Genomic DNA, 12205 nt, shown 5'->3' with positions numbered 1-12205 from the left:
AGCACACATGATTTATTTGCACTTTTACATAAAACACAGCATCTAAATTCAACAATCAGAACATAATTTATCACATTACCAATCAGGTTGTTTTTAAGCTTTCAAAGAGTCCATTATGTGCTGTATACACTTAAAATACAGTGTTAAAGAGACAAATAAACATGATAGGAACATATGAATGATTACATGTGAGTTTAACAAAGCTAGTTCAGTCAAAATCTGAATCACAATTCACACAAACCTTTCCCAAAGTATTGACAATACACCATCATGACAAAGCCCATCATTATAATCTACATATAAAAACATAAAGGTACATATTAAATATACATTCTGCTGTTGTCAGATTGGAACCATTACTCAGGGAATCATTAGAGTAGAGGTTGTCACAAAGAGAGCCAAACTCAACAGATTGTGCTTTTAATTTTTTTTCATTCTTACTGCAGCATCCTGTTGTGCTTTTGTCGACGTTGTGTTGCTGTACCTCAGTAGGAAGCCATTCCACGACTTCAAGAGGAAGGTAAAACCAGCGTTGACATTTGAACGCCAAATGTGTTGCCATTGATAACTTAGCTGTATATTAACACATTTTTTGGGCTGGATGTAGGAATTATAGTAAAACATTAAAAATATCAAGTGTAAGTTTATTTACAAAGATTCTTTGAATGGCTTGAGATGAGATTTCCAGTTTTCTTTTCAGTTGTGGAGGCCAGATTAAACCCCCCAAATTGCCATAATTTCTACACTTTCTGTTCCACAGTTTTCTAAAAGCCCTTTATTTCTTTGAATATTCTTTTTTCTTTTCTGTCTCTTACAAGTTCTGAAGAAACTCCTCTATATCTTGACACATTGGATGCTTTCCTTTGTCTCTGATCTTCTCCAAAACTCTGATGCTTTCCTCAGAGAAGTAGTTTTTTTCTGGTATTTCAGCTGCTTTCATGTGATATTGTACTGACTTATTGAAATCCCATAGATCATAGTTTAAATACTTTGCGTAGGCGTTGTAAAGGAACTGTTTGTCTGCAGGTTCCAGATCACTGTGAAGCAGCTCCTCAAATATCTGCTCAGCCTGTGCCTGGTAATGACGTGACTTTGCATAGACAGTTGCAAGGTCTATTTTCTTCTTGAATGGAGAGTGGGGGTAAAGAGAGACCACTTCCTCATGTAGACTGATTGCTCTGTCGATCATGGCTGGTTCTGGGGGACAATTCCCTGGTAGCAAAAGCTTCAATCTGTAGCATAAAGCAACTAACATCTTCAGGCCGCGTTTATGTGGATGTATATTCAGAAACCTTTCTGCCAAATCAATGGCCTCATCAACAGACAGGTGACATTTGTAAACCTTCAGTAATACTCTCATACCCTTGTAGCTCCGGCCCAGAGACCCAAAATTGTTTCTTGCAAACTCACGTGCTTCATCTTCAATTCCTCCGCCTCTCTTGGCACGTTGTTTAAGGTAGTGGGCTGCAAGGTACAGGTCCTCAGGATCCTGTTCCTTTGCCTGTCTGATTTTCTCTAAGAGGTCATCTTCCACCCCCGTGCTTCTGTGATCCTGTACACTCACTAAACTCAAGACATGGCTGGTGTTCCACTCCACCATGTCCGGCTGCATCCTGATGGCTTTCTCAAAGTAATCAACAACAAGCTTTGAGTCTCCTCTTAAGATCATCAGGGTCCAGGCCTTTTCAGCGTAGACCTCTGGATGGAGCTCGCCCTGGGATGGAGATGGGTGATTTTTCATCAGGGCATCAATCTTTGACAGGTAAGCCTGACTCTCAGCTTCATCTCCCAGGTGGTGGTGCAGCCAGGCCAGGTTCCCATAGTTCACCAATAACCAGGGACCCTCATCTGCATGTCTAAGCTCATGGAAGGCCTCTGCAGCCTTGTTGAACGAAGTTTTAGCATCTTCATTAAACCCCAGCTTGTATTGAATGAACCCCTGTAGGTTGTAGGTGTGGCCGAGCCACCTGTTTCCCTCCTCAGCAGCCATGTCCTCCAGCTTGTCCCTGAGACGTAAACATCGGGGTCTACTTTGGTCCAGGTTCCAGGTGAAGTGGCACTGCAGGGACTCCAGTGTTGTTTGACTCTGAGCAGCACTGATGGAGAATGAAAACATGAACATATCAGCAGGAAGATATGATACGCCTTAAAGTGTGTTTGGATATACACAGATCATTTGACATGGAGGAGGGACCATTAAATGGACAGGAAGGAAATCAGTTTCATGCAATCCAACATTTTTTAAGACGTAAACTTTTCTGCAATATTTTATCTTAAGTAAACAAAAGTCCTCTGTGATACTTGGAACACAGAGTCAACAAAACAAACAAGCTGATAGATGATCACAGGAAAGAGATGATGCTGGCTTTCACCCCATCTACATCTGGGGTACTGCAGTGGAGCGTTTTTAGTTCATCAGTACCAACATCGTGGAGGACCCCTCATGATCACTAGAGCATCTGAGCCATCTCAAGTTCTAGTCCACTTGTGTGGTTTGCTTAAGGCCACAGATTGAAACTGATCAGGAGATAGCAGGTCCCATCATAGGGGCTTCAGTGCTACTGATAAGGTATGAGTCGTGCAGAAAGTCAAGACATGACACAGTTCCTCTTTCAATGGGGATTTGTCTGATAAAATCAAATTTGTTAGCCTGACGTCGCCAGACTGATCAGCCAGCTCATATTCATTTCGCCAGAAGGTGGGTCTGGAACCGCTGTAGTTCCAGACAAACTGAACTTTGACCCTTTGTACTACTGTCACAGCTGATGAATCAACTTTTATTCTGATAAACTTTTGAATAAAACACATCCACTTGTCATAAGACTATCTATATCTTGCGGGAATTCTCATTTTACTTCATGTAGAGATGTAATCGGTTTCCCCCTCCTCATTATTAACAGTCCGTCAGTAATGATGTTTAAAACTCAGGAGATAAATACAAATTTTAAAAACCTTGAAAGGGTAAAAAACAGAGGACAAAATACATCACGTTGAGAAAAGTCAATTACAGTCATGATTAAAGATAAAGGGTAGCAAAGAAGAGAGTTTGAGATTCAATAATGAGATTTTAAAAACAGTAAGTACAACATTACAGATTGTAAAGGCAGATACTCACCTCATCTTTCTGCTGTTTCTTCCTCTCAGTATTTCAGTAAATATCAGAGTTTTGATCTTGATGCTGCTTTGGTTTTAGTCATGCCCAGCTTCAGCTCTAATGGAAATTATGTGTTTGTGTGCAGCAGATGTAAATGGTCTGCAGGGAAAACTCATTTCAGAGCTGTGACACATTGATATAACAGACCCACCCTTCCTCTTCATCAGACTGATGTCCTACTTTACTTTTCAGAGAATAGAAACTTAAATGTCCTGTATTTTCATGAATCCACTCCTCAATGTCCCTGACATTTCAATATTAAAGGGATATTTCGGTCTTTTGAAGTGGGGTCATTCGAGTAACATATGCCCACAAACTGAGAAAACTACTTCCTGTCCCGTGTGAGACTTGGTAACAACAGTACTTCTGGACCTTTGGGAATTAAGATATAGGGCTGCAGTCTGTGATGCTCATCATCCAGGGTCCACTGCCGCATTGAACGCAGAATTTGATTAAGACTTTCTTCAGTATTCAGTAGTTAAAACAAGAAACCAGAAAAGCGGGAAGTGTTCGGATCTCATTGTTTTTTATTGCATAATGTCACAACCCATGATCCACACAACACGTTTACCTTATCAACATACATTGTGTTAGCTGCTGAAGGAGAAGACTGAGCTTAAATAACAAACTCTAAACACATTACTGTGTCTGCCGGGTTATCTTAGGCTCTTCGTGCTTAACATCATGAAAAAATGGAGACCCAAAAATATCAAAAATTCACAATATATAAGTGACACATACATTATAGGTGATTAGTGTGCAGCAGTCGGAATTGTACATCTATGTTTTACACACAAAGAGAGAGTAAGTAAGTAAGTAAATTTTATTTAGTATAGCACCTTTCACAGAATAAAATCACAAAGTGCTTCACAGGAAAATATCCAACACATTAAAAGAAACAGACAATAGCATAAATAGAACATTAGTGTGAACACAGTGAGTCGAAGGCCTGTTTAAACAAATGTGTCTTCACAAGTTTTTTAAAGGCGACAACAGATATAGCAGAACGGACATTTACAGGAAGAGCGTTCCACAATGTCGGTGCCACAACTTCAAAAGCACGGTCACCTTTTGTTCTTAAGCGCGCTCGGGGGACAACCAGCAAGCCCTGGTCAGAAGACCTGAGTGGCCTACTGGTAAGGTAGGGGTGGAGCAGGTCGGCGATGTATTCAGGAGCCTGACCATGCAGAGCTTTATACACGAAAACGAGAACTTTAAAATGAATCCTAAATTTAACTGGAAGCCAATGTAGGGAAGATAGAATCGGAGTGATGTGGGTTGTCCGGCTGGACTTGGTCAACAGCCTTGCAGCAGCGTTCTGGACTAATTGAAGACGATGGAGGGACGATTTACCGAGGCAGGTGAAAAGTGAATTACAATAGTCCAGTCGTGATGAAACAAAAGCATGTATGATAATTTCCAGTTCAGGATGTGACAGTTCAATAAAGTCTGTAAACTTTCAGACATTTGAATTATTGAGCTGACGGTGTTTCCAGTCTGAGTATATTCACTTGTTAGCATTACATGAAGTTACATCTGTTAATATCCCCTTCAGTTATTGTTCAAGATGTTTTCCCCCTTGTATCAAAGTGAAGAGATTTAGCTCTTATGTGTTACAAAACCCAAAACACTGTTCAACCCTGTCACTAAACTGTTTTATCATGTTGTAATTAAGATTGAATCACCACCCCAGCTGTTTTCAGATGCAATTTTTATGGATCCACAGGATGAGCTTTGGAGGGATACTGATGTGCAGGAAAGCAACACTGGAGTCCAGGGTCCAAGTCTACATTCTGCTCTGTGTTCAGGCGTCAAAACACTTGAACGTCCAGATAGGAAAAATATTGTCCCTGGCTCCCTGCTATCATAGGCTGTATCAAAGAGGTGGACATACCCATGGTGTATGTGGGCTACTGATTTGAAGCATCTGGGTTTGGTGTTTCCACCACTGCAGTTTTATGTTTTGGAGCCAGAAGTGACCATGCTTGGACAACATGGTGGCTGGAAATGGTTGCATCATTTCCCAGGGTGAGGCGTCTTCTCAACCACAGTTTGCACAGATTTCAACATCAGTGATATTTCCTAATTCACAATCTTTCAATCAAAATTCATCAGAGTTATAGAAAATGTAGTTCAGTTGGTGATACAATGCTCTGTTATTGTGTTGCCTTTGATAACTTAGCTGTATATTAACACATTTTTTGGGCTGGATGTAGGAATTATAGTAAAACATTAAAAATATCAAGTGTAAGTTTATTTCCAAAGATTCTTTGAATGGATTGAGAGAGATTTCCAGTTTTCTTTTCAGTTGTGGAGGCCAGATTAAACCCCCAAAATTGCCATAATTTCTACACTTTCTGTTCCACAGTTTTCTAAAAGCCCTTTATTTCTTTAAATATCCTTATTTCTTTTCTGTCTCTTACAAGTTCTGAAGAAACTCCTCTATATCTTGACACATTGGATGCTTTCCTTTGTCTCTGATCTGCTCCAAAACTCTGATGCTGTTCCTCAGAGAAGTAGTTTTTTTCTGGTATTTCAGCTGCTTTCATGTGATATTGTACTGACTCATTGAAATCCCGTAGATCATAGTTTAAATACTTTGCGTAGGCGTTGTAAAGGAACTGTTTGTCTGCAGGTTCCAGATCACTGTGAAGCAGCTCCTCAAATATCTGCTCAGCCTGTGCCTGGTGAGGAAGTGACTTTGCATAGACAGGTGCAAGGTCTATTTTCTTCTTGAATAGAGAGTGGGGGTAAAGAGAGACCACTTCCTCATGTAGACTGATTGCTCTGTCCATCATGGCTGGTTCTGGGGGACAATTCCCTGGTAGTAAAAGCTTCAATTTGTAGCATAAAGCAACTAACATCTTCAGGCCGCGTTTATGTGGATGTATATTCAGAAACTTTTCTGCCAAATCAATGGCCTCATCAACAGACAGGTGACATTTGTAAACCTTCAGTAATGCTCTCATACCCTTGTAGCTCCGGCCCAGAGACCCAAAATTGTTTCTTACAAACTCACGTGCTTCATCTTCAATTCCTTCGCCTCTCTTGGCACGTTGTTTAAGGTAGAGGGCTGCAAGGTACAGGTCCTCAGGATCCTGTTCCTTTGCCTGTCTCATTTTCTCTAAGAGGTCATCTTCCACCCCTGTGCTTCTGTGATCCTGTACACTCACTAAACTCAAGACATGGCTGGTGTTCCACTCCACCATGTCCGGCTGCATCCTGATGGCTTTCTCAAAGTAATCAACAACAAGCTTTGAGTCTCCTCTTAAGATCATCAGGGTCCAGGCCTTTTCAGCGTAGACCTCTGGATGGAGCTCGCCCTGGGATGGAGATGGGTGATTTTTCATCAGGGCATCAACCTTTGACAGGTAAGCCTGACTCTCAGCTTCATCTCCTAGGTGGTGGTGCAGCCAGGCCAGGTTCCCATAGTTCACCAATAACCAGGGACCCTCATCTGCATGTCTAAGCTCATGGAAGGCCTCTGCAGCCTTGTTGAACGAAGTCTTAGCATCTTCATTAAACCCCAGCTTGTATTGAATGAACCCCTGTAGGTTGTAGGTGTGGCCGAGCCACCTGTTTCCCTCCTCAGCAGCCATGTCCTCCAGCTTGTCCCTGAGATGTAAACATCGGGGTCTACTTTGGTCCAGGTTCCAGGTGAAGTGGCACTGCAGAGACTGCAGTGGTGTTTGACTCTGAGCAGCACTGATGGAGAATGAAAACATGAACATATCAGCAGGAAGATATGATACGCCTTAAAGTGTGTTTGGATATACACAGATCATTTGACATGGAGGAGGGACCATTAAATGGACAGGAAGGAAATCAGTTTCATGCAATCCAACATTTTTTAAGACATAATCCTTTCTGCAATATTTTATCTTAAGTAAACAAAAGTCCTCTGTGATACTTGGAACACAGAGTCAACAAAACAAACAAGCTGATAGATGATCACAGGAAAGAGATGATGCTGGCTTTCACCCCATCTACATCTGGGGTACTGCAGTGGAGCGTTTTTAGTTCATCAGTACCAACATTGTGGAGGACCCCTCATGATCACTAGAGCATCTGAGCCATCTCAAGTTCTAGTCCACTTGTGTGGTTTGCTTAAGGCCACAGATTGAAACTGATCAGGAGATAACAGGTCCCATCATTGGGGCTTTAGTGCTACTGATAAGGTATGAGAGAAAAAAGACTTTCTGATGGCAAAGTAAAGTGCTAAAAACATCTCAGTAGAGTGACACCAAAACCGAGATGAGTGCTGAGATAAGATTTTCCTAAAAAATTATCTAAATTACGGAGCAGCCCCGTCTGCAGAGAACTGTAGCCTAGCGTGCGTGGAGTTTATCACTGAAGGGGACGAGCTGAGCGGCATCTGCTGTGGCTAGGACAGTTAAGAGAGACATCCAACTCACATGACCTCACTTTAAAATGAACTGAAAAACCCCTTTAAGGTTTCATATGCATTATTTTGAACACTTATTTAAAGCCCCTTAAGACCTTAAAGGAGACCTTATTTTCTATTTGCAGTAAAAAAGAGGTTGTGGACTATGTGGAGGGTAAAGGTGTGATAGGACTTTGCTTCAGAGAAAGTATTTATGGCTGTCTGCAGAGTTGTATTGCTGCTTTTGTTCTTGGTGGTGTTTGCTGTGAGGAACTGATGCAGCAGTACCCTACTCCTACCAGACGGAGGCAGTGTGTCATAAGATGTAAAGGGTTGTGTTGACAAAAGTTTGATATGCATGTTCTCCAAAGGTAATACCACCAATCTGTTTCAACACTCTTTCAATCCTGTTACCGCATGTGACCTGTGCCTAGCTCAAAAGAAGAGAGACACTGACTGACTGACTGACTGACTGACTGACTGACTGACTGACTGACTGACTGACTGACTGACTGACTGACTGACTGACTGACTGACTGACTGTGTCCACAAAGCAACTGTTGATAACACACAGATTTAAAAATGCTGCACAAAGTTGAACAGGTTCATCAACAAGGAAAGAAATAACTGCTACATCACAAAGAGTTTTGACCCAATGGGAGACATGGTGTTGCACGAGTCAAGTTGCCAAGACAAAGGAATTAATAATTTGCATTAAACAAGATCTTAGAATAGAGCCTGTTTCACTTGATGGCCAACTTTTTGAAACTGTGCAAACCTTTAAACACCTCGGCACAGTTCAGGAGTTCATTTTTCAGAGGCCTCTGTGTCAGTCAGCAGGTTTTAAAACTAGTGTGCAAATGTTGAATATGTCTTACCTTTTCCTCTTCCTGCCTGGTTCAGTCACTTGAAGTAGGCTAGGCTAGAAGTAGGAATGAACTCTCAAAGATTGTGTCAATGGCAGGAAAACCACAGAAACCTCTGTCTTAACTATTTACTGACAGGACGAGGATGAAAGCACAGTGCCTCTGAGCTCAGGGAGGCGCTACAGGCACTCTTTCATTATGAAAGATACTGCCACTTTCATCTCTGAGCATATTTACAAACCTTGTCCATGAACTCCGAGCACTAAACATAAAAATGATCATTAATTAATCATGATACTGATCTGACGCCCCAGCAACTCTGCCTGTTGACACTGTGGTAGCAACGTCAGATGCCTTCTGCGTGCACACGACTGTCAGTACAGTAACCATTGGAAAAAACCCTCAAACAAGATATCTTACAGCACACATGATTTATTTGCACTTTTACATAAAACACAGCATCTAAATTCAACAATCAGAACATAATTTATCACATTACCAATCAGGTTGTTTTTAAGCTTTCAAAGAGTCCATTATGTGCTGTATACACTTAAAATACAGTGTTAAAGAGACAAATAAACATGATAGGAACATATGAATGATTACATGTGAGTTTAACAAAGCTAGTTCAGTCAAAATCTGAATCACAATTCACACAAACCTTTCCCAAAGTATTGACAATACACCATCATGACAAAGCCCATCATTATAATCTACATATAAAAACATAAAGGTACATATTAAATATACATTCTGCTGTTGTCAGATTGGAACCATTACTCAGGGAATCATTAGAGTAGAGGTTGTCACAAAGAGAGCCAAACTCAACAGATTGTGCTTTTTTATTTTTTTTCATTCTTACTGCAGCATCCTGTTGTGCTTTTGTCGACGTTGTGTTGCTGTACCTCAGTAGGAAGCCATTCCACGACTTCAAGAGGAAGGTAAAACCAGCGTTGACATTTGAACGCCAAATGTGTTGCCATTGATAACTTAGCTGTATATTAACACATTTTTTGGGCTGGATGTAGGAATTATAGTAAAACATTAAAAATATCAAGTGTAAGTTTATTTACAAAGATTCTTTGAATGGCTTGAGATGAGATTTCCAGTTTTCTTTTCAGTTGTGGAGGCCAGATTAAACCCCCCAAATTGCCATAATTTCTACACTTTCTGTTCCACAGTTTTCTAAAAGCCCTTTATTTCTTTGAATATTCTTTTTTCTTTTCTGTCTCTTACAAGTTCTGAAGAAACTCCTCTATATCTTGACACATTGGATGCTTTCCTTTGTCTCTGATCTTCTCCAAAACTCTGATGCTTTCCTCAGAGAAGTGGTTTTTTTCTGGTATTTCAGCTGCTTTCATGTGATATTGTACTGACTTATTGAAATCCCATAGATCATAGTTTAAATACTTTGCGTAGGCGTTGTAAAGGAACTGTTTGTCTGCAGGTTCCAGATCACTGTGAAGCAGCTCCTCAAATATCTGCTCAGCCTGTGCCTGGTAATGACGTGACTTTGCATAGACAGTTGCAAGGTCTATTTTCTTCTTGAATGGAGAGTGGGGGTAAAGAGAGACCACTTCCTCATGTAGACTGATTGCTCTGTCCATCATGGCTGGTTCTGGGGGACAATTCCCTGGTAGCAAAAGCTTCAATCTGTAGCATAAAGCAGCTAACATCTTCAGGCCGTGTTTATGTGGATGTATATTCAGAAACCTTTCTGCCAAATCAATGGCCTCATCAACAGACAGGTGACATTTGTAAACCTTCAGTAATGCTCTCATACCCTTGTAGCTCCGGCCCAGAGACCCAAAATTGTTTCTTGCAAACTCACGTGCTTCATCTTCAATTCCTTCGCCTCTCTTGGCACGTTGCTCAAGGTAGTGGGCTGCAAGGTACAGGTCCTCAGGATCCTGTTCCTTTGCCTGTCTGATTTTCTCTAAGAGGTCATCTTCCACCCCCGTGCTTCTGTGATCCTGTAAACTCACTAAACTCAAGACATGGCTGGTGTTCCACTCCACCATGTCCGGCTGCATCCTGATGGCTTTCTCAAAGTAATCAACAACAAGCTTTGAGTCTCCTCTTAAGATCATCAGGGTCCAGGCCTTTTCAGCGTAGACCTCTGGATGGAGCTCGCCCTGGGATGGAGATGGGTGATTTTTCATCAGGGCATCAATCTTTGACAGGTAAGCCTGACTCTCAGCTTCATCTCCCAGGTGGTGGTGCAGCCAGGCCAGGTTCCCATAGTTCACCAATAACCAGGGACCCTCATCTGCATGTCTAAGCTCATGGAATGCCTCTGCAGCCTTGTTGAACGAAGTCTTAGCATCTTCATTAAACCCCAGCTTGTAGTGAATGAACCCCTGTAGGTTGTAGGTATGGCCGAGCCACCTGTTTCCCTCCTCAGCAGCCATGTCCTCCAGCTTGTCCCTGAGACGTAAACATCGGGGTCTACTTTGGTCCAGGTTCCAGGTGAAGTGGCACTGCAGGGACTCCAGTGTTGTTTGACTCTGAGCAGCACTGATGGAGAATGAAAACATGAACATATCAGCAGGAAGATATGATACGCCTTAAAGTGTGTTTGGATATACACAGATCATTTGACATGGAGGAGGGACCATTAAATGGACAGGAAGGAAATCAGTTTCATGCAATCCAACATTTTTTAAGACGTAAACTTTTCTGCAATATTTTATCTTAAGTAAACAAAAGTCCTCTGTGATACTTGGAACACAGAGTCAACAAAACAAACAAGCTGATAGATGATCACAGGAAAGAGATGATGCTGGCTTTCACCCCATCTACATCTGGGGTACTGCAGTGGAGCGTTTTTAGTTCATCAGTACCAACATCGTGGAGGACCCCTCATGATCACTAGAGCATCTGAGCCATCTCAAGTTCTAGTCCACTTGTGTGGTTTGCTTAAGGCCACAGATTGAAACTGATCAGGAGATAGCAGGTCCCATCATAGGGGCTTCAGTGCTACTGATAAGGTATGAGTCGTGCAGAAAGTCAAGACATGACACAGTTCCTCTTTCAATGGGGATTTGTCTGATAAAATCAAATTTGTTAGCCTGACGTCGCCAGACTGATCAGCCAGCTCATATTCATTTCGCCAGAAGGTGGGTCTGGAACCGCTGTAGTTCCAGACAAACTGAACTTTGACCCTTTGTACTACTGTCACATCTGATGAATCAACTTTTATTCTGATAAACTTTTGAATAAAACACATCCACTTGTCATAAGACTATCTATATCTTGCGGGAATTCTCATTTTACTTCATGTAGAGATGTAATCGGTTTCCCCCTCCTCATTATTAACAGTCCGTCAGTAATGATGTTTAAAACTCAGGAGATAAATACAAATTTTAAAAACCTTGAAAGGGTTTTTAAAAAACAGAGGACAAAATACACATCATGGTGAGAAAAGTCAATTACAGTCATGATTAAAGATAAAGGGTAGCAAAGGAGAGAGTTTGAGATTCAATAATGAGATTTTAAAAACAGTAAGTACAACATTACAGATAGTAAAGGCAGATACTCACCTCATCTTTCTGCTGTTTCTTCCTCTCAGTATTTCAGTAAATATTAGAGTTTTGATCCTGATGCTGCTTTGGTTTTAGTTATGCCCAGCTTCAGCTCTAATGGAAATTATGTGTTTGTGTGCAGCAGATGTAAATGGTCTGCAGGCAAAACCCATTTCAGAGCTGTGACACATTGATATAACAGACCCACCCTTCCTCTTCATCAGACTGATGTCCTACTTTACTTTTCAGAGAATAGAAACTTAAATGTCCTGTATTT

General features: G+C 41.3%; 2 protein-coding genes and 1 pseudogene across 2 annotated transcripts; all 3 read right to left on the bottom strand.

The window, feature by feature from the left end:
• Positions 1 to 24: 24 nt before the first annotated feature.
• Positions 25 to 3221, bottom strand: LOC117832913 (interferon-induced protein with tetratricopeptide repeats 1B-like). The gene is made up of 2 exons (XM_034712240.1): positions 3116 to 3221; positions 25 to 2096 (listed from the first exon to the last, which is right to left on the bottom strand). The coding sequence occupies exons 1-2, from the start codon at positions 3118 to 3120 to the stop codon at positions 812 to 814; spliced, it is 1290 nt and encodes a 429-aa protein (XP_034568131.1). The 5' UTR covers positions 3121 to 3221; the 3' UTR covers positions 25 to 811.
• A 2352-nt stretch (positions 3222 to 5573) lies between these two features.
• Positions 5574 to 6885, bottom strand: LOC117828869 (annotated as a pseudogene).
• Positions 6886 to 8848: 1963 nt separating this feature from the next.
• Positions 8849 to 12059, bottom strand: LOC117832903 (interferon-induced protein with tetratricopeptide repeats 1B-like). Its single transcript, XM_034712229.1, has 2 exons — positions 11947 to 12059; positions 8849 to 10921 (listed from the first exon to the last, which is right to left on the bottom strand). Exons 1-2 carry the CDS (start codon positions 11949 to 11951, stop codon positions 9637 to 9639), a joined length of 1290 nt encoding a protein of 429 aa, XP_034568120.1. The 5' UTR covers positions 11952 to 12059; the 3' UTR covers positions 8849 to 9636.
• Positions 12060 to 12205: the final 146 nt, after the last annotated feature.

The sequence above is a fragment of the Notolabrus celidotus genome, chromosome 2 (assembly GCF_009762535.1).
Source record: "Notolabrus celidotus isolate fNotCel1 chromosome 2, fNotCel1.pri, whole genome shotgun sequence".
Classification (NCBI taxonomy): Eukaryota; Metazoa; Chordata; class Actinopteri; order Labriformes; family Labridae; genus Notolabrus; species Notolabrus celidotus.
Note: the sequence above shows the minus strand (reverse complement) of the source record. Positions and strands in the feature narration are given on the sequence as shown.